At 38.4% G+C, this 27,714-nt stretch overlaps 2 protein-coding genes and 1 non-coding gene across 3 annotated transcripts in view; 2 read left to right on the forward strand and 1 right to left on the reverse strand.

Annotated features, from left to right (window-relative positions):
- Positions 1-27,714, forward strand: part of LOC134662013 (synaptic vesicle glycoprotein 2A-like) — a 93,562-nt gene that overhangs the window by 24,006 nt on the left and 41,842 nt on the right. The gene's annotated exons all lie outside the window — the stretch shown is intronic.
- On the reverse strand, positions 5,337-26,168 carry LOC134662012 (synaptic vesicle glycoprotein 2B-like). Its single transcript, XM_063518252.1, has 10 exons — positions 26,095-26,168; positions 14,717-14,875; positions 13,995-14,157; positions 12,672-12,793; positions 12,024-12,268; positions 11,212-11,360; positions 9,866-10,034; positions 8,904-9,187; positions 8,473-8,600; positions 5,337-5,508 (listed from the first exon to the last, which is right to left on the reverse strand). The coding sequence occupies exons 1-10, from the start codon at positions 26,150-26,152 to the stop codon at positions 5,438-5,440; spliced, it is 1,548 nt and encodes a 515-aa protein (XP_063374322.1). The 5' UTR covers positions 26,153-26,168; the 3' UTR covers positions 5,337-5,437.
- On the forward strand, positions 13,244-13,316 carry Trnan-auu (transfer RNA asparagine (anticodon AUU)). Its single transcript has one exon. It is a non-coding gene; the product is annotated as a tRNA-Asn (tRNA).

The raw sequence follows: 27,714 nt of genomic DNA on the forward strand, positions 1-27,714 counted from the left end.
TGAATGTTATTGTATTTACTTATTAATTATAGGAGATTTTATTATAATTGGAAGTTTAATTCAACTACGCCAGTAGGTCTCCCATAATTTTGGACAAAAAAATAACATGTGAATGGTACTTACTAAATTCACAAAAAACTTTATGTTAGATATGGCAATAGAAACACTTGTACGGTATTTCTCATACTGTTCTTCTTGCCCCAAGCAAAGTAAATTAATATATTACGTTCCTTACCCAACATGACCTTAATAATTTAGGAATTCAAGACAACGAGATTTCTGGAAATTTACCTTAACAGAGCTGTGTATTATGCCTCAAAAATTTGAGTAAATAGTAATAGTGCATCATAGTTATATTTACTGCCTCGTTAACGGCTCGGTTTTATAACTCTACTCTCTTAATCCCCGATTGTATGACCTTAATGTAGGTAGAGTCTGTGCGGAAATAGAAGAGGCGTAGAATGTATATTGGATCCCATACATTTCACGACTCTTCTCTTTCCGCACAGACTCTACCCACAGGTATCATCAACTTATCAAGTGCCTTAGGCAGCGACAGAACGCGACAGCTCTGTATTAGAGCGTCACTTACAGTAACTTACTTCAGCTGTCAAATCGGCTAGGTACACATTTTATACTACACGTCTTACTATATCTTAGTCTATGATTTTCATAGACATTCGACATCAGCTCTTGTGAATCAAAGATGTAAAAAGCTCGTACATTCCTAAAAATAGTTTTAAGTATTTTTGTGTAAGTTGTAATATTTATAATAAAATGTTGAAATATTCTATTGATTTTAACTTCATCGTATTTAAATCGAAATTTGTCAAATTTTAGACTTTAAATATGATGCGCATACGCCGACATCATTATAATAAGGAACTTATGTTTGGATTGATACAGTATCGTGCTATGTAAGTAATAAGCAATAAAAAACCGGACTCGCCCACCGAGGGTTCCGTACTTTTTAGTTTTTGTTGTTATAGCGGCAACAGAAATACATCATCTGTGAAAATTTCAACTGTCTAGCTGTCACGGTTCATGAGATAGAGCCTCGTTACAGACAGACAGACGGACGGACAGTGGAGTCTTAATAATAGGGTCCCGTTTTTACCCTTTGGGTACGGAACCCTACAAAGGTCGAAATTCTTGGTGCTTACCGTCCTTACTTTACTTGAAAGCCTGATGCCATAACACTTATACCTAAGCATTCTTGGTGCTATGTGCACGACGCCTAAGCTTTAATGATGACTCAAGCTAGACCGGGCCCGGCCCGGGCCGAGGCGTCCTACATGTAATTTTCTATGACGGCTGATCGGTGATCACGTGGTGCTTTCCATAGAAAACGAAGCGCCGGAAGCTTCGGCGCGGCCCTGGCCCGGTCTATCGTGAGTCATCCTTTAAGTGTTCTTTGCCTTAAAAGGGGTAAGGAAATACATTTTAGAATTTGATAGGTATTTATTACTTATAGGTACTTATATTATCATACAATTCGTAGATACCTATTATCATAGAGAAAAAAATACATAGATTGCTCACTCCATACATCAGTTTTGGTACCTAAAAGACTATTAATTTCAGTGTCTACATCTAGCATCGAGTAGCGGAACTATCAGTACTGCTACTTGACAATAGATGTAGCACCGACCGGAAAGTGTTATGTTGTTGAGAATAATTATAAGTCAATTTATAATTTTGCTAAATAGTTATTTGTACAACAAGTGATCAAAGTTTGATATTTCTTCGAGTGTTTATTTTGAGTCCCGTGCAAGCGAAAGATTCTATAATAGATTCACGAGCGTAGCGAGTGAATCTAATTTAGAATCTTGAGCGTAGTAAGGGACTCAAAAGCGCACGAGATGTAAATAACTTTGATCTCGTGTAGTACACAACATTTTTCACCTCAGCGCAGTGAGAACATACCTATTAGACAACTTGAAAAATGTAATCCTTGTTCATCACTTAATACCTGCACTCATGTTTTCTTAAGATATACAAACAATTAAGTTTAATTACCGCAATGGAACACAAAAACAAAACGTAATAATAAATTCCATTAAAATAATATAGAAATAACAAACATTAACTGACACTTCAATCGACAACATTTTTGAAAAAAAAATCTTTGTAAGATAGGGTCCGAATTGCGGATACGAGGGGCATTCAAAATATTCTCGGTATTGATATCTTACAACCTCTTCTAAAATTTATTTCGTTACTGGCCGCTAAGGTTTATTCATTGACATTAAAAAAAAGTATAATTCGAACCGAGATGTTCTTTTGTTTTTCTGCAATTGCTGAACAAACATGAACATCATGTGGGAATTGACAATGTTAACTAAATTAGAACATCGATGCGTGATAAAATTCTTGACAAAACAGGGTAAAAATCAAAAAACCATAAAAGAGGAAATGGATTGTGTTTACCGTGAGTCTGCTCCTTCTTTATCTACCATTCAAAAGTGGTCAAGCGAGTTTAAACGCGGAAGGGAGAGTATTGAAGATGACCCTAGACCTGGCCGGCCTGTAGTAGCTACTTCACAAGAAAATATTGATAAAGTGGAAAAACTTATATTGGAAGATGGTCGAGTGAAGGTAAAATCTATAGCACAAGTAACCAATCTCTCTATTGGTACCGTACATGATATTATACATGACCATCTTAATATGTCAAAAGTAAGTGCAAGATGGGTTCCGCGAATGCTGACTCGGCTTCAAAAAGACATGCGTGTAGCTTGTTGTTCCGATTTTATTGACCTGTGCGGTGAAAATCCTGATGAGGTGCTGCAAAGAATAGTTACTGGAGATGAAACCTGGGTTCATCATTATGACCCAGAGAGTAAACAAGAGTCCATGCAGTGGCACATTAAGGGTTCAGCTCATCCCAAGAAGTTCAAGGTCATCCCTTCAGCTGGCAAGGTCATGGCCACGATATTTTGGGATTGTGAAGGAGTATTACTAATCGATTATAAAGAAAAAGGTGTAAATATCACAGGACAGTACTACGCTAACATTCTACGTCAATTAAAGGATGTAATTAAAGAAAAGAGGCGAGGAAAGTTAACCAAAGGTATTCTGCTTCTGCATGACAACGCCCCCGTCTATACTGCTCATATTGCCAAGGCAGCTATTGTTGAATGTGGGTTTAAAACTGTTACTCACCCACCGTATAGTCCGGACTTAGCCCCCAGCGACTTCTTTTTGCTCCCCAATTTTAAAAAGGATCTGCGTGGAAATAAATTTTCTGACGATGAAGCATTGAAGGCGGCAGTGGAGGAGCATTTTTACACGAAAGATAAAAAATATTTTCACGAGGGATTAAAAAAAATAATTGATCGATCTTTTAAGTGTATGAACATAGGGGGGGAGTATATTGAAAAATAAAAATATCAAACTTTTCGTACTTGTTTGTTTTCATTCTCATACCGAGAATATTTTGAACACCCCTCGTACGTACTATTTGTCAACTATGGTAGAAATTCTTAAAAGTAAAATAATTAATTTTGCGTGATGATCTGTGTATTTTTTGAGTTCGATATTTTAATTGTACAATAAAATACCTAAAATATAGTATTTTATCAGTTTTTATTAAATCTTAAACTTTATTTTTATTTATTAATTATTAAGAATTCATACTCGTACGTGGTTTGGAACGATGCGGTCTGAAGTTTTTCGGGGGTAAACCGTGAATATACTGTTGAATGTCGTTTTAACTTTTTTTTGTCTGTTTCTTTTTGCTAACAGTGTGAAAGGGACAGAGGTAATAGAACCCAAGTATTTCGAACTTTTATTAGACCCCGCATGTTGAAATGACATTTGACTATAAAGGTCACTTGAATGTCATTTTGTCTCACTCAGTGAGCAAAATCGCATTTTGCTCACTGTTTTTAAGAATCAAAGTACCCTTGTTCGAGCTGCTGAGGTGAAAATATAATTAACTTAAATAGTCCAAGAGACAACGGCTAAATTTTCACGTTGTCTTCCTTGCATCGTAACTGATTAACGATCAAAATTGAAACTGGAATAGGTACGCTTGAGGTGTTAAACTAAAATAAAAGCAACGTAAAAGTTCGGTGTTATGTTTTTTTAAGCCATATTTCGCCATAAACTTCGTAACTTACATAAATAAAGCGTACCAAACGCAATAGCCAATAAATATATGTAATTCATTCGAACAATTAAGGGCCCATTTAGACGATGCGAGAACTCGCATGCGAGTTTCAATTACATTGCGGGTTTTGATCGGTCGGTTGAATTGGACGTAACCAACAACGCGCCGTGTAAATTAGCCCTAAGTAGGTACTTACGAGTACTCCAAATACAAATTAAAATAAGCATAAATTCTGACATCTTACATTCCCCAACTACATATACAGCAATGCTAATATAAACTTAAATATTCACAGCGCACATTTTAAAATACTGACGCCATTTAAGTACACCCAGGGGCCTAGCCAATAATAAAACGCTCATTGAAAGTTAAATAATGTATGGAAATGATCAGAGTTCGTCAAAGTATGATTGTCAACTTGGCTAGGCCCCCCAGTCCCTCTAATAATCTACACATTTACTACTTAATAATAAGTAGGTTTTTAATTTCGTACATAGGATTGGATTGTACGTCACAGCTTTTAACGTAAACTATTGACGTCATAGTTTACTGACGTTATCCATATTCAATATTCTGCCTTATTTTACTTCAGGACACCCATTCAGGAAAATCTTTAATTACCTATGGTGATCCCACATTGGCTTTTATAAAATGATATAACATTTAGACATTGTGTGACAGGGACAACATAATAAAACATTATCAATCCTATCATGTTGTCCCTATCATACGATGTTATATAACAGCTAGTGTGTGACCACCATTAAAGCCACCACACCTTACTTAATTCATTATCCTAAATGACTTATCAGTATCACCATAGAATATGTATGTCATTAAGACGAAAGTGGAGGACCCATGCGAAATCGCTAAGCTATGCTTAATATATTATTTTAATACCTATAATATTTTCCATAATGACAATATTCAGAGAGGAAAATGGGGACTACGAGAAGAAGAAGCGGTTGTACCCTTTCCTCTTAAGCATCCTAAAAATAACTTGATAAGTATAGTCTGACTGCACTAACTAGGAACTAACTTTTAGGTAGGATCCTAGTTAGGACGACTGAATTAAGTAAGGTACAGTCAGCAGCAGAAGTTGCTAAGCGGGTGAGGTGTTCAAAATGATCTTGACGCGACTTTATTGTTGAGAGAATAAGAACGTGTCAAGGTAATTTTGAATACCTCGCCCGCTTAGCAACTTCTGCTGCTGACTGTACGTGTATCAAGCGCTTTACCTTCGTTGGAGGGCGTTTAATTGTACTAACGGCACTATCCTAAAATCACAGACAGACCTTGTTTCAATAACGATAAGGTGCATAATTACATAGCAGTCGTCTTAACTTCAGGCTTCACTTTGTCGGGCGGCAGGAACCAGGCCGCTACTACGCTACCTGGAAATTATAGTGCGAGAGTCAGCGACTAATTAGTATTGTGACATCTTGATGTCAGAAGAAAGTCAGTGAAACTCAAAATTAGTATTTCTCTAATTTTGGATTGCTCATTAACAACAGATTGATTGAAGTAATTATTAACATATACATACGTTAAACTACAAATTAAAATTACGTTAAATAATTAGAAAATCGTTTTAAAATGCAACTGGCTGAATAATTTGAGTACTTATACAAGATGTAAAAAAATAGTAGGGGTACGTTTAAGGGCATATTCGGTATCGTTTTAATATCATTATTCTGATTAAGAAAAACTAGAAAAAAAATTTTTTGACGCGTCAAAATCGTCCTTATCATAATCATAATCATAATCATTTAATCGCAATCCATGGTATTACAGGTGTTAACTTAGATTAGGTACAGCATGGACCCTACAAGGGCGTGGCAACATAATAATATTATACATAGGTATACAAGGGAAATTAAACTAATTAATTGTCCATAAACTCTTGCAGAGTGTATGGGCATTCGGTTAAAAGGTAAGTCTTGAGCTTATTTACAAAGTTATCATATTTATTTTCATTTTTTATGTACTGGGGGACCTGGTTATATATTCGAATGGACATCGAGTAAGGGCCTTTGTTGAAGAAATGTAGGTTAGCGGGAACTGCTTGTACAAGTTTATTGCGGATACGTAAGTTATGTAGTTGTGGTTTGGGATTTTGGGGTTTTACAAATAAGCTTTCGTGTTTTCGCACAAATTTACAGGTTTCCATGATGTATAAGGATGTAAGGGTGAGAATATTTAATTTCGTGAAATGTGGTCTACAACTTTCTTTATTACTTATCTTGGTTAGGACTCGTATACATCTTTTTTGTAGTAGAAATAGGTTATTAGCATTTACACTATTGCCCCACAAAATGATACCATATTGTAGCCATGACTGGGCAAAAGCATGATAAGCACATATAGCAGCTTTTAAGTTGGTATTTATTAATATTTGTTTGAGAGCATAAGCAAATCTGGATAATTTGACAGAGATTTTATCAATGTGGGCTTTCCAGTTAAGGTTTTCGTCGATGCTGAAGCCAAGTAGTGGGCAAGTGCTGGTAAGTTCTAGATTTTGTGATTGGTATGAGTAATTTATTTGTAAAGCCAATCTTTGGTAGGGTCTAAATTGAATTAAGTTAGTTTTCTGCAGATTTATAATTAGATTATGTTCTTTAAGCCAAGGTAAAATAGTATTAAATATTGTGTCTAAGGTGGTCGTAACTTCAGTGGTGTTCGCGCTGGGAAATATGATAGAAATATCATCTGCATAGAGTAGGGATTTGATATTAGTATTAAGTAATTTTGGTAAGTCATTAATATATAGTATAAAAAGGATGCAGCCCAGCACGCTACCTTGTGGGATAGAACAAGTTGTGTTTATAGTGGAAGACCGAACTTTAGATAGTGTTTTAGTATTGTCATTGTAGAATTCTATTTCGACTATTTGTTGGCGGTTCATTAGGTAAGAGGTAAACCATTTATGCGCAGTACCACGAATACCAATTCCGTATAGTTTATTTAGGAGTATGTCATGTCGAACTCGATCATATGCTTTGCTCATGTCTAGCAGCAACCCGAACGCATATTTCTTATTATCAATTAATTTTAACGCTTCTTGAACAAATTTATATACTGTTAGTGTGGTAGATCTTTGTTTCCTGAATCCGTATTGTCGTTCATCAAACACATTAAATTTGTTGCAAAAGGATGTAAGTCGGTTAGTCATGATAGATTCAAAGATCTTCGAAAAGGTATTGAGCAAAGCAATGGGTCGATAATTTTGGGTGTCTGAAAGGTCTCCCTTTTTAAATATTGGTTTTATTAGTGAGATTTTAAGGCTTTCTGGGAATATTCCTGAGGAAAAGGACTGGTTTATAAGGTCCGTGAGAGGATTTGTCAACTCAGTGGCACATAATTTGACAAGTGAGGGAGGAATTTCATCAATTCCATGACTAGTTTTATTCTTTAACTGTTTAGTATATTTAAACGTCTCACAGGGATCTACGGGCGACAAGAAAAATGTGTTGCTGGTTGGGTTAATGACAGGGCGGCCGCGCGGTATACTATTACTAGTGGTTGATCCTACGGATGCAAAAAAGGTATTGAAAGTATTCGTTACTAGTTGCGGATCGTTTGTAATACTACCATTTATGTTTAGGCTCATGTTTTCGGTTTTTTTTGTCTTGGTTTTATTTGTTTGTTCATTCACGATTTGCCACACTGTTTTTAATTTGTTTTTAGATTTATTTATTTTATTAATGTTGTTTTAACATTTAATTAATTCGGTTTTAAAATTATATATGTTTTTTTCGTTATAAATACGGGTCATATAAGAGTATTGACTTCGTCCGCATTTTGTCTTATCTGTTATGTTTTGTGAGGTCACTAAAACTCCTCTATGGTCCGAAAAGCCAAGCTCAACGACGTCAACACCTATATTATTTATATCAAAGTTCGTGAATAGAATATCTATACATGTCTTTGAATTCTGTGATATTCTAGTCGGTTCTTTTACGTGTTGATGAAAGTTTGCGTTTCTGAAAAGGTTTAACAAGTTTTGAGATAGAGTTGTTGTTTTTAATACGTCAACATTTAAATCTCCACCAATAATCACGTTTTTTTACTGTACTTAATGTTTACGAGTTGAAGGAGCTTATCTAATTGTTCAAAAAATAAGTCGGGTCTTCGCGAGTTATTTGGCCAATAAACTACGATCAATATTAAATTTGGTTTACGAATCTTAATTGCACAAGTTTCAAAAATACATTCTATGGATAATTTATTTATATCTGTTAACTCTAAGTATTCTATTGTATCCTTTAGGAATATACAAACTCCTGCAGAGTACATTTTGCTGGGAAACGTTCAATTATTGATGATAGGTATATTTATTAGTACATTTTTGAACTTACTCAAAACCAGTAGCGACCAGAAATAAAAGGTGATTTGGCAGTGGTGGAAGATGAGGTTTCCCACCAAGTTGATACCGATGAACGTGCTGCTCCGCCCCACCATTATGCTCAGGCAGGCCACCATTCCTCTGAAAACATTTTAAATATACTAACTTGAGGAATGTTTAAAATATTTAGGTACATTAACATCAGAATATCTAGGGTCAAAGTCAATCTGTACAAAGCCATTCACTAATATATTTACTTAGGGTAAGTCAAAGATTGATTTGAGTTAAATGGATTTTTGAGCTGAAAGTAGGTAAATAAGTAGGCAACTACATGATAGGTACTAGGCTTTGTCCGCTAATCTGTTGTCAAATTTGCGCTTTAAGTAATATATTTAACACTAATTTGTACATCTTAGTATGTATTATTTTCAAAATTATGCTTACCTATAAGACGTCGGATAGAAATCCACAAAAAACGACGCCAATATCCCCATCCCAAGGCAAGTACACGTGAACAGCACGAAGAAGAACACGCTTGACACCGGCTCCGGCATCAGGTTACAGCAAACTCCACTCAAAGACGATAGGGATAAGATCGTCAATAGCACGGTCTTGCGGTGGTTGGGGAGGTAGGAGATGATGAAGTTTAGGAAGGAGAAGGCGGATTGGGACGCGATGAGGGTGAGGATCACGTTGTCTTCTATGTAGCCGAGGCAGGTGTTTGCAGACTGGAAAGAAATAGTACATTACATACCTAGGGAGGTGAATTCGTGAATGCTCTAGATTGCAGGTGTTTGTGTATAAATATGCGATCTGGGGCTTTACAAATTACCCCCCGTGGTTTGTCTAAAGTTTTACGTCTTGCCTTGGCCAGGAAGTGAGATTTTCTCCTCGCGTAGACTTACGTCGCGTCGCGTAGCGTTAAATATATTATGGTGACGTAAAAATATAAATGCCCATGACTAGACCGATCTAAAATTTTCCTCTGGACAGATAGAATCCAATACTACACTGCCTACAGCTGACTAATTACAATAATCCTACCCAAAGCTACAAAACTACATGCTAAAAGTTTCTGTGAAGTGCCTTCTTCCCATACATCAAATAGAATATTCCATTTTCTGTATTTTATGGTGTCCATAAAATTAACAACTACAGTGTATATAATTTTAAAGATGTCACACACATAATTTGCGAATCATGGTTGTGAATCTAATCTACCCGGAATCGAACCCAGTAGGTAGTCTCAGAAACCTCTTGCGATCAAGCAACACTAAATTCTGCTACAAATTTTGAACCAATTTATTTATGACGAAATCTATCATTCTTTTTCCTACCTACGTAAATCATTAAATACGAATGTCACAATTAAATGTATTTATTATTAAAAATTAATATAAACTCACAATCTCAACTGTACCCGCCGTTGAATTATCGTAGTTATCAGTAACATTCCTTGTGACGTTACGATGTGAGATGAGTGTGCAGATATTATTGCCCTCCGCCGTCCCAGTTTCCATGGACATCATCACCAGATTGAAGATCTGTGGTAGCCATACTAGGAAGCTATTGTTACTGAAAAAAAAAAGAATTAATCTTAATAAAATAAGAAATTTAGTCCTTAGGCAAGTAAATACAAAATTAAATGTAAATAACGAAAATCTCTCGTTTGCTTAGCAACTATTTTGTTTCCAAATCTCGTTTATGTCCGTGCCAAGATTGTACAGATTTGCCTCTTATAGACCAATTCTATAGTTTACTTGGGTGAAAACGAGAGTTTGGCTCCCTGCCTATGGCGGTCGTCCAAATTATATAATACACGTGTCTGAGATATTTTAGAATTTATGACTCTGTAAGTCAGCAGACTTCATGCGAAAATTATGTGGGACAGGAAATTTTTTTTATTGTTTACTTAAACCATAAACTTAATAACAGCCCTAACAGCTCAGGGGGCCTAGCCAAAATGACAATCGTTTGCGCCGTAGCGAACGAAGCGCTAATGTCTCTCTATTTTCCATATTAGAGCTATAGAGAGAGAGACGAGTTCGTTCGAGATAACCCCAAACGCCGTGCTTAACCTTAACTCTTATTAAAAAAAGCGGCCAAGTGCGAGTCGGACTCGCCCATGAAGGGTTCCGTATTTAGGCGATTTATGACGTATTAAAAAAAAACTACTTGCTAGATCTCGTTCAAACCAATTTTCGGTGGAAGTTTACATGGTAATGTACATCATATATTTTTTTTAGTTTTATCATTCTCTTATTTTAGAAGTTAGGAGGGGGGGGGGGACACACATTTTACCACTTTGGAAGTGTCTCTCGCGCAAACTATTCAGTTTAGAAAAAAATGATATTAGAAACCTCAATATAATTTTTGAAGACCTATCCATAGATACCCCACACGTATGGATTGATGAAAAAAAAAATTTTGAATTTCAGTTCAAAGTATGGGGAACCCCAAAAATTTATTGTTTTTTTTCTATTTTTGTGTGAAAATCTTAATGCGGTTCACAGAATACATCTACTTACCAAGTTTCAACAGTATAGTTCTTATAGTTTCGGAGAAAAGTGGCTGTGACATACGGACGGACAGACAGACGGACAGACGGACAGACAGACAGACATGACGAATCTATAAGGGTTCCGTTTTTTGCCATTTGGCTACGAAACCCTAAAAATTGGCCCTCAGTGACCGCTGGAAGCACCAATCACAATAGTGGTTACGTAATACATGTGTAAAACCTGGTTCTCACGTGATGTACACCACGGCGACGATGTAGAAGAGCTGCAGCGTGCGCCAGAGCAGCGGGGGGCGGAAGAGGGGGGCGCTCTGCTCGTACATGGAGCGGAGGAGGGACATCTGCTTGCGAGCCGGCTCTTCGCCTAGCTCGAGGGCTTTTACCTGTAATCGAGAATTTATCCTCCTAAGGCCCAAGGTTCTACCTATAGTACCTATTCAGTACGATGTAATTTAAACCATGTTCAATTGGAACAGAGACGCTTTTGCTTTCTTTCGTTAAATTTTCAAAGAACGCAAAATCAACTCTATTTCCTATAATTTAGGTTCAAATTTTAGTGGCAAATTTTGGATGTTTCGTCTGTATGGCTGGGCTTTTGGATACTTCGTGGCTGCCTGTCCACTGAGGCAGAGCGGAGCGGAGATGTGGGGAATCAACCTATTGGTTCCGTCGCTGGATTATGTACAACAAAGCTATTGTTTTGTTGTACATAATCCAGTGACGCGTATTTGTACAAGTACAAATTCATCCTTTTAACTCTTATAGAAACAAAAGAAAGTTCCGAATTCAAAAATGCAAAAATTGGCCTAAAACTTACGAAGTTTGACCGCTCTAATAGTAAATGAAGCTTTTTAGGGTTATGAATATTATAGACAAATTTTAATATAGAGTCTGTGCGGTAAGAGAAGATTCTCCATCCGCACAGACTCTACAACAAACCGGTAGAGACCGTCTAAGCCAACTTTGCATTATGGGTACATATACTAGATTTCATAGAGTGGAGAATGGATGTTAACTTTAGTAAAGCGTCCAGGAAACTAACTCACCTTAAAGCTGTCCCTATCACACCTATGATTAACAGCATAAATGCTCCTCATGACATCCAAAGCATCTTCCTTCCTGCCAATGTTGGCCAGGAACTTGGGACTCTCGTGGAAGAAGTAGATGGCCAAGCCGCCGATGCCAGAGGGGATGGCCAGGACGATGATGAGGAGACGCCAGGGGGTGAAGACCACGTGGAGCCAGGTGAGCTCGGCTGCGAATTTGAGCTTCAGGGTCGGGTACGTGAGGACTGTAAAGAAGAAATCAATTTGAATGAGTCAGGTAGACGTAATAATAATGAGAATTTGACGTCACACAATAATTTATTGACAGTGGAAAGAATTTATAAGTATCAGCAACGTTATTGTTTTCATAAATTGAAGAATCTTTACTTGAAAAGAAACGATTGAGAAGAGTTTTAAGCGAGTTGATTAGGCCTTAGTCTCCCGTTGACAACTTACGATAAGTACATAGAAAATCTCGAAATTTCTTTATATGCATGCTTCTCTGTCGCTCGCATTAGCAAGAGCGATAGAGAGGCGGGAGGCAGGTAATCTTTTTCGATTTTTGGATGTTTACGGTAGGCCCTTTGTTTTTCCATACAATGACACGCTTCTCCGAAGACTAAGGCCTAATTGATTAGGTGAACTCACCGGCAGCAGCAGCGGGCGACAGCAGCAGCAGACACGTCATCAACAGCATGTATTTGCTGCGCACACGTCGAATGCACGACTCGCCCACCAATGTGTATGTAGCCGAATTCGCGGCGCATGAGCTGAAACAAATATGCGTATGCTTAATATTTAAATTATAGGTTAGTTTTTTGTACAAAATGTAGTATGGGAGTCCAGGCAGGAGGAGCAGAGTAAACAGCGATATAATCAGTTAAATAGTGGAGAGGGAGGATTAGTATCTCTGTTCATTGCTGGCCAAAAGAACTTAGATGCCATAAGTTTCCTGGTTGCGCGTACACCTGATTCGAGTGACTTATATCGTGTTGCGCTTTGTAGACAGCATAGTAGTTTAGAATTTCTTTAGAAGATTTTGAATGAGGAGTATATCCTGTATATCAAAGGTTTGTTAGAATTGACTAGGCGTTTATGAATAACGCCATAAAAAATATTTAAATAAAAGTCAATTTTTAACAAGCAGAAAGGTCTGCGAACGATGCTATTGGTCTACTCGTAGACCCATATGGTGGAAAAATTCGCCGGTTATGGATGAGGTCTTGGTGGCTCAGTTGGCAGAGTGCTGGAGTATTGATCCAGGGGCCGTGAGTTCAAGTATCACCCAAGGCAGTAATTTTCCAATTTTAAATTTATTCTAAGCTTACAAATCTAAGTCTACAAATCGAAGAACTAAAACGACACTCGTACGATCTACTTCCCCACTAGAAGCCATACAAGCAACTCACGTAACATGCATGCACTTGACACTGAGCAAGGCTGATCAGCTCCAAGTAATTAAAGGTCATATTAATATCCCAGCTAAATAATCGGCCTCGTGCGGAATGTCCATCATAATTTAGCTATTTATAGACTGAACAAACGATCTTAAATTATAATTTGATGGCCGGTATTAGGCTTTCAGAAAATTTATTTGTTTCCATTTACTTTACAATTGATTGTAAAATAAGATATACCTATAATAGGCGTTATGTCTTGGTAATGTATGTGAATAATAAATTAGAATAATTACATAATTATATTTACTTAAGTAGTTATGCGTATGAATAATAAAGCTACACATAAACTACCTATCTCGACTGCAGCTGCGTTACTGTCGTGACATTGGTGCCTCCGCATCTGTCAATATCCTTGTTAAAATGAGTGACGAATTGAACGTCATAATCGCGGCAAAATGGAAATTGACAGATACGAGTAACGCCGCAGGGGCAATGTCACAACAGTAATGCTTGGCTAGTACAAAGGCCTTAGGCCTCGTAAGTTCGTCGTGTATATCTTAAGCGGACTCACAAGCAGACGGACAAAAACTTGACCATCCCGAGGAACAGCCAGTTGGGAGACACGCTGGTGAGACATGACAGCACGAAGGCAGACAGCAGTGAGAGCACCAGTGAGAACCGCCGGCCTTGTGTGTCGGACACATAGCCCCACACGTAGGATACTAGTAGTATACCTGGAACATACGTCAGTATTTTATCCTATTAATTGCCTTCTTGCATTAAAATATAAATCTATTGCAAAATTTCATAAGAAGAAGTTCTCAATTTTTAAGTCTAAATTTTTTGAATGCTGGCGATTTGGAAAATTTCAGACTTCTAAGACTTCATTAAATATTGTATATATACTATACGGCTCGGACAGTGAAAATTAAGGCAGCAATGAAATGAAAAGTAGGTAAAATATAGGATTTTAGGGTTTCTTTGATTGAAAGGTATATTTCACAGAATGTATTCAATAGGAGGAAGGTTCAAGCAGCAGTTGAATTAGACGGGTCTCTATTGTTTCCCAAAAAGTTTTAAGTCATAATGTATTGTTTGCCCGCATTTTCGTTAGTCATAATTTATTTGGTTCAGAAACGCGTCACTTTTCAGGATTGCCATAAAACAAATCTAACCTAACCTATCTATAGGATAACCTTACGAAAATCTTGAGAAGTTAACGGTTTTATGACTAATGATATATGACTTAAAACATTAAGTATGGGAAACAAAGGGACCCCGAATTGGACTTACCCACAAAAGGTAGTGATGTCAATATTCCCTTCTCAGCGACTGAAAGGTTCAGGTCACAGGCCGTAGCTACCACTAAACTGAACCCGAAGAGGTCCACGCCGATAGCCAATAGGATCCACGCGCATGTGATCACTAGTAGAATGTTGTATATTCCGTTCCCTGCAAATAAAAGTATCAAATTTTAATTATTTCTTAAATAGAGATTTAATGGTATGAGTAGCACGCTTTCAAATAATGTGTTGTTTTGTTTTGTTTAAAATAATGCTTTCATTTCCGATACAAAACACAAAACAATAAATTAACATACATCTTGAATAATTATTAGGTAAAATATCACATATGGTATAATTATATAATGTTTTACGCTAAATAAAATATATAGATACCTATTTTCCATACCTTAGGTATTCTATTTCTATTTTCTATTTTTCCGTCAGCACCGAAAATTTAATTGCATTTACCAATTTACCATTCTCCCTGTTGAATCTACAAGCAAATTGAAACAAGTGGGAAGTACTAATGTGTGACGTTATCTATGAAAAGGGATCTTATTGTCGATGGCGCTTACGCCATTATTAACGATGCTCCGATATAAATACAATGCCGCGCGACGTTGTGCGGCGTAAGCACCATCGACAATAAGGTCCCTTTTCATAGATAATGCCACATATAATATAATCACCCACCGTATCTCCTGAATACAGCTTTCAGCAGTCTCTAACCACACGTTTTGGTACATTCAAGGGGCCGCTAGTGGCCGCTATGAAGCTTGAGATCGCTCTTTATGGTTCTGTCAGGTTTAAAAGTCCTTCCGTAAAACAAAATAATTATTTAAACTTTTATTTACATGACTAACAATATCGCCTAACATAATAAACTCGACATTGTTTCATTGTTCTAAGCATCACGCAGCACCGTTGTGTGTTTGTGTGCATTTGCTCCCAATTGAAGTTTAAGTAGTACGCGAGCGTTAGTGGAATTGTAACCAGTGTAACATGGCCTTTATGGATTCATATCAGGCGTCAAACAAATTTGAACCTTTTGTACAGTAGATACATTTCATATTTAAATGGCAGTGCTGAAGCGCGACTCTGTACGTTCATTGATGGTACTGCTATTTGAATATGGAATGTAACTACTTTAAATAAGGTTCAAAATTGCTTTGACTCTTAAGACGCGCTTGATTCATCGCCGAAGCTTGCCTCTTTGGCACTGACAAATAAATATACATACCTAATGTAACCTGAAAACGCGCCTGACTCCCGAGGGCCTACCCTACCGCGAACACCGAAGTTCGTAAATTGCGGACATCTTTCTCTGTCACACTAACTACGTCTTAATTGGAGTAAAAGAGAAAGATGAAATGTTGATCTATGAAGAAAATGGGCTTATACTGGTCGCAATAAACTCGCCTGAACTATGCTAGTGATAAGAAGATGTTCTAGTTCAAAAGAAGCTTTAATGAACAACAGCTGAACTATCAATTTATATACTTGAATACTGCCAAATTAAATGTTTTGTTTGTATTGCAAATTTAGGAACGAGTCTATCACTTTTTTTGATAGTTTGTATTCGGTTAAAATGCTAGTCATGATTCATGGAAATTCTTTGAATAGATAGTCAGTAAGTACGCTCAAAAGCTATAACATTCTATCTCTAGAAATCTCTCCCCTTCTTGGGTCTCAAACTATCTTAATCCGTTCAGCGGTTTTATGGCTCCTCTACACGATGGGCCAACGCCGGCCACTCCAAGGGACGCAGCCACGCGGTAGAATGAGATAGCAATATCACTTGCTCCCTCTAACGCATAAATGCGTCCCTTGGAGTGGCCGGCGTTGGCCCATCGTGTAGAGGAGCCATTAGCGTAAAGGATGACTCACGCTAGACCGGGCCGGGCCCGGGCCGAGGCGTACGACATGTCATTTTGTATGACGGCTGATCGGTGATCACGTGTTCTTTCCATAGAAAACGAAGCTCCGGACCGGTCTAGCGTAAGTCATCCTTAAATAGGTAACAGACAGTTACATTCGCATTTATAATATTACTAGCGACCCGCCCCGGCTTCGCACGGGTTAACAAATAGTACATAAACTTTCCTCTTGAATCACGCTATCTATTTAAAAAAACCGCACCAAAATCCGTTGCGTAGTTTTAAAGATCTAAGCATACATAGGCACAGACTGTCTGCGGGCAGCGACTTTGTTTTATACTATGTACGAATATAATTGAAAAACAACGTGTAGTGTAGGTATAACTGGAGAAACTCAAGGTCTTACAGATTGCAGTAAAACGTTGAAAAAATTGATATATGACCTGACACTTTCTTATTTCTACGAAACAGTGTTTAGACCGCGACACTACGGATTCTTAGAAAAGATGGCAATTTCTGTTATGTACCATACATACTGTTCAAACAGTCTTTTCCGAGAATCATTTAACGCGAAGCGCATAGCCAAGACAATCCACTACACTTAACCTTTTCGCTGCCATCCATTGACTTGATATAAAGTCAGTATATTTCGTGCCCGCCACGACTTGATATGCTATACGGGTTGTTTATATGTCTAATGTAACGCCCGACTTATTTTTAATACTATTTTATACTCGTACAATCGTGACATAATAGACTGTCACGCTTAAACATGACAAAATTCGCAATATTTACATTGCGCGTTAGAATAAACTTTAATGTGTAAGTAAGTACTTTAAAAATCAAAACAAGTCATTTTTAAAAGTAGCTGAACAAATATTTTTTATTTAATTTTTTGCTTATGTTATAGGCCCCATTATATGAAATCGTCCGTAGACAACAGACAGGGAAAATAAGTAGGTATATTTGTAAGGAACAAAATATAATTGAAAGCCAAACAGTGTTCGGTCCTAATAGTGATCAAATACGGGTTGAGTGTGCAGTGCGCAGGTTATATCACTCAAGTTATTTTGTTATGAGATACTTAGTGTGCTTAGTGTCCCTAATGATAGATAGATAGATAGATAAAATCTTTATTCAACCAGAACTTACATGTTTTGTGACACAATAAATAATAACAAGAGACAAAAATAAAGTTGAAAAGAGACAAAAAGAAGAAAGCAACATACAATTTGACACTAATAGCAGTAATAGCAATTTACATATTTATTTTACCTAAGTAGAGGGTCATGTGTTGTGGTAAAGAATAGGCGCTGACTCAGCATAGATACTGCGGAGACCGCAGCGCTGATCTTCCGTCAGAACCTTAAATAAAGTTTATTTAAGGTTCTGACGGAAGATCAACGTGCACTGGTCGTTCATTACTGTAGGTTTATTAAATAAACCTACAGTAATGAACGACCAGTGCAGCGCCAGTCGATATATATATTTATATATTTGTATTTGTAGATACTATAAATATTTGAAAAAATAAAATTTACTTACATAATATGTGTCGCGTAACGGTGTGGGTACAAAGTATGACGCATAAGTTAGTACTTACTTGTTAATAATTTAATATTATAAGATTTATATGATGTGAACGCAAGTGGACAGGCAGCGATAGGTAACGGCAGGTAACGGCAGGTAATGGTGTGAGAGGTGAGGTTAGTTTAAGCACTTCGTTTTTGTGTTTCTAGTAAGTATTCGCGTAATTTTTTTTTAAATTGAGGTTTACTTTTTAATACTTTTTAATATTTTTAATGTAGGTTTCAACAAATTTTTCTGCACGACGGAGCCCCCATTTCTTTTTGTGTAAGTACTTACTTAATTTATGTTTATCCTTTAAATTATGTACCTACCTATGTATTTATATTATGTGTCTTTCTGGTACTTTGTTGTACATAATTAGAGATGGGCGTCGACCCCTAAAATCGCAGCGGCGGCGCGCCGGCAAATAGAGGCCGGCGGCGGCGTGACGCCAGCGGCGTGGCCATGGATTTTGATGACCTTGGATGCCTATGGCTCCTTAAAATCATTATTTTTTTATGATATACGAGGCAAACGAGCAGACGAAAACCTAACAGTAAGCGATTACCGTCTCGAGTAAGTGCGTTGCCGGCCTTTAATATGAGAATACGCTCTTTTCTTGAAGGTTTGAAGGTCCGGAAATACCGCACGCTTACTCCACAATTCACATTTCACAGTTTAGCTGTGCGACGTAGGAAGTTTCATTATATGTATTACAAATTAAAAATATCTTATTGATACGGTTTTAACACCCCCTGGCACTGATTAAAATAACCGACTTGGTTTCACATTATATCTCAAAACTTTTTTGTAGTAAAAGCGGTGCGAGACTGGCACCTTTTTACATGTAATGTTTTTGATGGGATAAATCTTGTCGCGAAGGGCGATCGCGGAAAGAAGCGGCAGGGAAACAAATTCCTCGGAGCACTCCCCGTTGTACAAGTAGGTCTAGGTACATGCTATGGAAAATGCAAAGCGAGTCTACATCTGTACGCAGCGCATAGGAATCAAGCCCATCTGAATTATTACGATGGCAACTGCCAATTTGTCACTCTTCGTTGGATGCAGCCCAGAGGGAGAAGCTAGTAGTGGGGTGCCCCTGCGCACTGATGAGAACAGTAATCAATGTGTGGGCAAAGCTTGGCACTGGCCTTATTAAAGCTGTAGGAGGTGGGCCAGTGTGAAATACTATCTCGATCTGTTGAGCAGTTGAGCACACCGATGCATTTTTGAGACTAATTTGGCATGACCCTTTAAAAGGCCGCAGAACTCAACTTCACTCGAGATGTCGTCGAATTAAAGAAGTGCTTTACGCACTGAGCTTTAATTGGTTGAATTAACCGGACATCCGCTATACAGCTCTCCCACTGCGATATATTAGCGGCGCGGCTCTCCCGTCATCCAGTGTCGAGTTGGACGCAAAGAGCTTACCCATTTCCCATATGCAGAGACGGAAAAGATGGCATGCAGTAATTCCCCTGGATAGCTTTGACAAGAGACCCGAACGCACGAGTTCCCGAAGGAAGGTGTTCTAACTTCTCGCAAATCCTACCAATGTGCAGCAACTATGCTTTGGCAACTATGTACCTACTTTTTTGAAGGACCTGGAGGCAAAGATAAACTCGTTTTTTAACGCGCTAGTCTAATGTATGAATTGAAATATTAATAATGCGCTATTTGTCGAATTCTATCCACATATCTATCGTAACTAGATATTATATTGAAGTCTGATGCGCTCCGATAGCGACCCGTAACTCCCGCTAGTTGGCGCTGGAGTGCACGGCGTCAAGCCGGGCTTTGGTCAGGCGGCGGCGGCGGCGTGCCGCGGTCTGACGGCGCGGCGCCCATAGCTATACATAATATTACTGCATTTCTCACCCTCTATTCACTTTCTCCTCTCTTATACTAGAAGGCTAACTGGAAGAGATGCCTCAAAGGGATAAGTTCAGTGGCGTAGCTAGAGGATATGGCGCCCGGGGCAGGCACCAAATTTGCGCCCCCCCCCCCCCCCCCAAACGAAATGAAGTAACGAAAGGGTTACTTTTTACTTATTAAAGTTTACTTTTGATTTAGACAAATAAGTGTTTTTTTAGTCCATCGGTGGCTAACAAGCTTACGACTCACCTGATGGTAAGCGGTCACCGCATCCTATGGACGTCTACACTCTACACTCCAGGGGCGTTATATGCGCGTTGCCGACCATTTTAAAACTTATAAACTTCTTTTTTGGAGATCTCCTTAGACTTGAAGATTCAATATCGCTTGTAAGTTTGGGATCGTAGACTATTCATAGCGCGCCTTTGGACTGATTTGAAGGGACTAAGGTGGCATCTAGGTGCTCCTGCACAAAGGTGACAGCAGTACTCATTATATGGGATCTGTCCATGGTCGTACGCAGCATTTTTTAAGGGGTGGGGCAGAAGTAGGGGAGGCTGGGGACGTTGTAACAGGGTACGGTTAAAACAGAGATTCTTAGCTTATGGTCAGAGACCAGGGTGGGACAACTGCCCCACCTTGCCCCACCGTGGGTACGCCTATGGATCTGTCTGCCCCAGAGTAAAGTATCGCCTCCCTTTATTGAGTACACCGAGTTTTTTGGATACGAGCGCAGCCTACCCAGCAAGGTGGCAACGAAATTATTGGACGTTACTGATGGAGATGTCAACACCGAGGCTCCCAATACTCCCTGACATGGGAAGGGTTGTGCCTTGAAAAATGAGGTTTTCTTAGCGGTAAACGCGCAAAATTGAGCCTTGGTGGGATTGAATTGGACTAAATTCTCCCGATCCCACACCGAAACTCTGGATAGAATGCTCTCAATACCTTTTCACGGCATTCTAGTATCACAGAACGAGCGATGTTGGCACGGCATGTGTTATACAGGTTGGTCCAAACCTTGCCGTCCAAAAATTTTTTTTAAGATTCCTCACGCTGTGGGCTATCAGAATATGTATGTTAGCCGACTTTTCGTTTTTTTCGAATTATGATTTTTGTTTTTATTACTTTTAACTTTTGTTGAAAAATTCCGGGGTGAAGCAATTATTTATTAAAAAAAACTATTGAACTTTTTTGAACATTTCTTTTTGTAACATAATCCTTCACAAACGGCGCAGTTGCTAAAAAAAATCAGCATCCTCACTTGGCTGAGTTGGGAAAAAAAAGACAAACTTTTACGGTCAAGCATGCTTGCCTGCAACATGCAAGCAAGCTTAGATGTTGCTCTTACCTAAATAAATAAAAAATACAAGCGATTTCAAGGAGTTTTGGTTATTTTAGAAACTGCTAGACCCTACGTATTTTTAAAAGGTCAAAAAAGTGATACTTAATAGTCATAATTTGTCAGAGTCGCCGGTCAAAGGAACTGAGATGGAAAGCTTCCAAATTAGTAATTCATTATAAAAATCCTCTTTTGTTATTTCTACTATTATTTTATGGGGTCATTTCCCCGTCGCTATTTCATGTTATCAGTGCAAATACCACGAACAATTATTAGAAGGCATAAAAGCAACGCAAAGCTTCACCCCGGAATTTCTTAACAAAAGTTAAAAGTTAATAAACTCGAAAACTACGAAAAATCGGCTAACATACATGGGATATATTCTGATAACCAACGACGAGGATTAAAAAAAAATTTTTTGGATGTCAAGGTTTGGACCACCCTGTATACAGGGTGGCTAAAAAATAACTGCATTCCCGTTGCCAGGGAGGTTTTGGGATTATACTGAGCAATTTTTACTATGAGACCAACCCCTAAGTCGCGAAAAAAAAATTTGACTGTTTCCTACATTTTTGCTGGTCCATTTTCTATGGGAGGTCTTTTGCCCATTTTGGCGCCCCCCCCTTGGACGGCGCCCGGGGCACGTGCCCCCCCCCCCCTAGTTACGCAACTGGATAAGTTCGTCTTAGTACTTCGCTTTTTCTATTTGAATGTTACTTGTAATACGTGTTTTTGTACAATAAACAGTTTTACTAAATCTCAAATAACATGACACCTTGAACGAATCAGGGCAATTGGCGTGTTTTATTGCGTGTACGAGTGTTACACCTTATCGCATAATTTCTGTAGCGGACAAAATTCTTCAACATGCTTTGTTTATGTTATGGTATGGTGGATTAGGTTTTTTTTTTATGAGATAGATTAAAAATATAAATGAAAAAGTGGAAATTCGAAACGAGTGGCGATAAATAAAACACGACCGAAGGGAGTGTTTTAAATCGACACGAGTTGCGAATTTTACCTGTTCGCAGTTCGCACGCATTACCTATTCGCACGTGTATCCAGTGGCGGATTTGCAGTCTTTGCCGCCCTAGGCTCAGACCCTGTAGCCGCCCCTTCAGCATCAGCACCCATCATATTGACTACATTTAGGTCAGGCAAGGAAAAGGTATAGAGGGTAATGGGCTTGGGACACATTTTTAACTTATTAACTTTGTTTGGACTCTGTTCTTGCTCTTGAATGTCTATAATTTTGCATTAAATTTCCATCAATAATATTCACGATGCTCACGAGAAAAGGAACCTGAAAGATTTTAACAGTGTAGCAGATCTGCGAAATCGACTCCACACTCGCGTTCGCGGCGATTCGCGCACGAGTGTGGAGGGCCCTATACAAGCCCCCCTCCAGACTATTGTGCGTGAATCGCGGCGCGATTTCGCCGAGCGAACATATCGCGACGTTGACGTATGACTCCACACTCGCAAACTTCTCGGTGATTTCGCAGTTTAGTTCAGGCCAAGATGGCTGAAAAGCATCAGCTTATCGAGTTTAACTGTCATTTATCTAAGGCATCATACTTGCTGTAGCTATTTTTCCATTTTGTTTTGTTGTAAAACCGTAAAATATAGCCGCTATGTATAATAGAATTAATATTTATCTTGCAACTGATGAGCCAAAATAGTGTGTATTGTGGAGTCTTGCAAGTTCGCGCTTCGCGCCTCCTTTGACGCTGGCCGAAAAACCGACAAAAAACGGGGAACAAGGCGCGAAGGCGTGAACAATCTGTGAAATCGACGCCACACTCGCGTTCGCGGCTTCGCGCCGCGATTCGCGTACAACTGTGGAGGGCCCTCAAGATATCGATAAACTGTACTAAATAAAACTTGTAGCAAATTTAATCAGCTTTCATTTTGTACAATGATGAGTCGTTAGAACGCATAGTTTCCGAGGGTTGTCTATTGTTTGTCCGAAAATTGTATAAAATAATACTCATATGCCCGAATTTTATTTGCCCGAATTGTTTGTTTACCATAAAAATGATGTGACATACTCTTTGTTTACCCGATTATTAGATTTCAGAATATTATTAATTGTAATAATACTATTTAATAGAATATTTCAACGCCATACTAAATAATGGTTTTTCCCTGAATCTATCTAGTCACTATAATTCTGGCATACGATTACGATTACGCAGTTCGCCCTAAGAGCCGGAGCAAGGCGCGCAAAAAAAAAGACCTAACATCGACTTCTGAACCTAACCTATCCGAGTCGGAGTGCCCCGGAAAGTCTTGCTCGCTCCCTTCGCTCGCTCGCTTGTTCACAGTTCTAACCTAATCTAACCTACTTTCTTGTAGCCGTTTTATTTTGTAGGAGGTCACAATTCTAACCTAACCTAACCTACTTCCTGGGAAGCAATTTGAATGGCAAATTTTATTATGGCTACAAAACAAACAAAGTTTCTGGCACGTGACTAATATAGTAAACAATAAGTATTGCATATGTAATTATGGGAAACAATATAATGGCTGTTGACTATTATGGCAGATGAAATAATGGCAAATGAAATTCTGGCAAGTGGGTGTATACCGTTTCCGAGATATAAGCGAAAAACCGAAAAATAGGACCTTCAAACCTCCCTCTTCCCCCGGCTCAAGTGCTACGGCCGGGGACTTTTGATATGTTCTCCTCCTAACTAGTTCAAACAAAGTTACGAAGTCAAAAATTGTGTTCCAAGCATTTCTCTCTATACCTTTTTTTGAGAATTCGTTGCCTGGCCTAATTTTGTGTTATTTCTTGTATCAGCGATTTTTTTGCCACAATTTGCCGCCCCTAATATCTCGCCGCCCTCGGCTCGAGCCTACTGTGCCTTATGGGAAATCCGCCACTGCGTGTATCGAACAACGTTTTACAGTACATATGGCACTACTTTAAAGTTTCGACATACGCACGAAAAGTGCTATTTTACGCATTAGTGCGGAAAAGTAGCCCCCATATGTACTGTAAAATTGATTTTTAAGCATGCTGTCTCTTGCTTACTTACTGACAGTCAAGTTTAAAAATACACACGGGTCTTTATTGTTTCCCAAAAAGTTTTAAGTCATAATTTATTTGTTTGCCCGCATTTTCGTTGATCATAATTTATTTGGTTCAGAAACGCGTAACTTTTCAGGATTGGCATAAAACAAACCTAACCTAACCTATCTATATGACAACCTTACGAAAATCCTGAAAACTTAACGGTTTCAGTTTTAGGACTAATGATAATATGACAAACAATACATTATGACTTGCAACTTTATGGGAAACAAAGGGGAGCACACATCATACTCAAAAACCTTGGAGGATACAACTAAACGGAGTAGCCATTAACAGGCTTTCCCCTCTGTCGAAAATAGGCGGCCAACGGTCATACACAATGTATGGACTGACGTTTATCTGACATGGCTATTTTTACGTTACGCATACATTTGACGTTCCCCTCCCCCGCAAAAATCGGCAGACTGTTTTGTACAGAAAATTACAGACATGGCGTCTCCGTTTGATTATATCCTCCAAGTCAAAAACATGTTCCAGAGCTCTAAATGCCATTCTCCGGACCGTTCTGGAACTTTCGACGGCATCAAAACAGATCGGTTAATCAATTTGCGTTATAGGCCGTAAGGCTAATGGAAGCATTGTGGACAATCAAGACGTTCAAAAAATATAAATACGAGTAGGTATGACAAGTTTTCTTCGAACACATTTAACATTTTGATCCGTCTAACTTCAGGCCAATTCCTCAGGAACACTTGCACCATCCCACTAACCACTAACCCGGGGTTAACCGGTTAAACCGTTAACCCAGTGTTAAATTGTACTGGTAACCATGGTAACTCCAGGTTTAACCGGTTATCCCCGGGTTTATGAATGGTGCAATTTTTAACACCCGCCGCAAAAAGAGGGGTAAGTAAGTACGTTTGACGCCCATGTCTATTTAATTTGTCTTTCTGGAACAGGTCTTTCTGTGTATCTGTCCGATAAACGGATATACCGATTTCAATGCGGTTTTTTATAAGTGAAAAGCGAGTTTCCTTGCGGCGGTACTCAGCTATGTTTGATAGAAAACGAACCAACAGTTTGAAGAGTGTCAGCTCTTTTTCAAAATGATGTAAGGCATTTTTGTGAGTACGGGTTTTAATTTGTTTTATTACCACTTTTTACATTTAATACTAGTAGATACTTAGTTATTCATAGACGTCATACTTATGAGTCGGTAATGGAATGGAAGGAACGAAAAAAGTAAGGAAATTTCGGGACATTTCTTTTCCTATGTACATATAAGGATTGATCGACGCTCGATATATTTTTACAAGCCCCGCACAAAACTTTGGTCACGGAGCTTTTATGGTATCACTTCGGTCTTGCAAATCGGTTAAATGCATTTTAAATGCGTTTTTCTAAGAGGCCGTATGACGTAGATCTATACAAAAAATTTGGAACAGTTATCTTTATAGTTGAATTTCTATTTTGCGTGTTTAAAAATTCGTCATGTCATAGTCTCTTCCTGTAGCCTTACCACGAGCTTGACACTGACATATTCCCTAACGTCTGCGTATATACTTCTAGTGTGTCGCTCGTAATACTGGTATATTTGCGTGAGCGAGATGTATAGGAAGTAAGTTACGCACACGCTAGCCAATATGTCAGTCTCAAACTGGAGGTTGGTGGTTCTGACTTACCCGTCTTATCCAGGGCATCCTCAAACGGAGTGGCCTCCGTCTTGCGATTTTCGCTCATTCCGCGTCCAACCCACCGTGCGTAGTTCTGCGTGCGTGCGTGTGTGCGTACGTTCTGCGCGACGCGGTCGGTGCGTGGTCAAAGCGAGACTGAAACTGTACTGAAAGAAAGCGCGGAACGTTTTCAAAGTCATGGTTGCGCGGCGTACAGTGGGGGGAAGAAACGATTGAAACCGGTGACATATGTAACTTTTTCTGTCATATTGTCGGTCGATAATGTTGATCTCTTTTTAGGTTTCCGTAGCCAAATGGCAAAAAATGGAACCCTTATAGATTCGTCATGTCTGTCTGTCTGTCTGTCCGTCTGTCCGTCTGTCCGTCCGTATGTCACAGCCACTTTTTTCCGAAACTATAAGAACTATACTGTTGAAACTTGGTAAGTAGATGTATTCTGTGAACCGCATTAAGATTTTCACACAATGATAGAAAAATAAAATTTTTTTTTGGGGTTCCCCATACTTAGAACGGAAACTCAAAAAAATTTTTTTCATCAAACCCATACGTGTGGGATATCTATGGATAGGTCTTCAAAAATGATATTGAGGTTTCTAATATCTTTTTTTTCTAAACTGAATAGTTTGCGCGAGAGACACTTCCAAAGTGGTCAAATGTGTGTCCCCCCCCCCCCCTGTAACTTCTAAAATAAGAGAATGGTAAAACTAAAAAAAATATATGATGTACATTACCATGCAAACTTCCACCGAAAATTAGTTTGAACAAGATCTAGTAAGTAGTTTTTTTTTAATACGTCATAAATCCCCTAAATACGGAACCCTTCATGGGCGAGTCCGACTCGCACTTGGCCGCTTTTTGATAAAGTTATGATGGCAAAAGCGTGTTATTAGCTAAAAAAACAGCAGGCACACATTTTTTTTTAAAACAGGACACAAATAGTTGCTTGCTATGAAGGTAAAATGTTTGCAATAAGTTTATTTAATGTTGAGCAGTTATCCGTAAGGCATATAGGTAGGTACATATTCCCGATAAACGCCTTGGCCCACAAAAAAGTGACTATAGGAAACCTACCTTAACAAATCTATTATAGTCGCGATTTAATAATTCCTTTGAACTGAACACATAAATGATTTGACGCGTGTAATATTACTAACATAATAGTAAAAACTCTACTTGAAATTTCATAATGTATAGACATACTAGATTTAGCCGGTACTAATGTTAAAAGCAATAACATGTGGTAACCATAAAGTAGCTGCTAAAGAAATCGATTATTGCTTAAAGATACACGCAGTTATGTTTAAACCGCAGATAGCAAGAATGTGAAAACATAATCATTTGAAACATTGTAGCGTAGATTAAGGGCCGGTATAGACGGACTGCAACCCGACTGCAACTTGTATGGGAACTACACGAAGTTGCAGTTGACGTGCAGTGCTAAACTAGTCAGGCCGAAAGTTGCAAGCTGTAACTAGCAAATTAATTAAATCGGCATAATTTTTCGTTTATTAGTTAGGTACTTGCAAATAAAGGGAAGGTATTTTACTTATAAAGCCATTTCCCATAATTTCTGCGTCAGCACATTTGGTGCTTTAAGTAGGTTGAATA

Source organism: Cydia amplana, chromosome 2 (assembly GCF_948474715.1).
Source record: "Cydia amplana chromosome 2, ilCydAmpl1.1, whole genome shotgun sequence".
NCBI classification, from domain to species: domain Eukaryota; kingdom Metazoa; phylum Arthropoda; class Insecta; order Lepidoptera; family Tortricidae; genus Cydia; species Cydia amplana.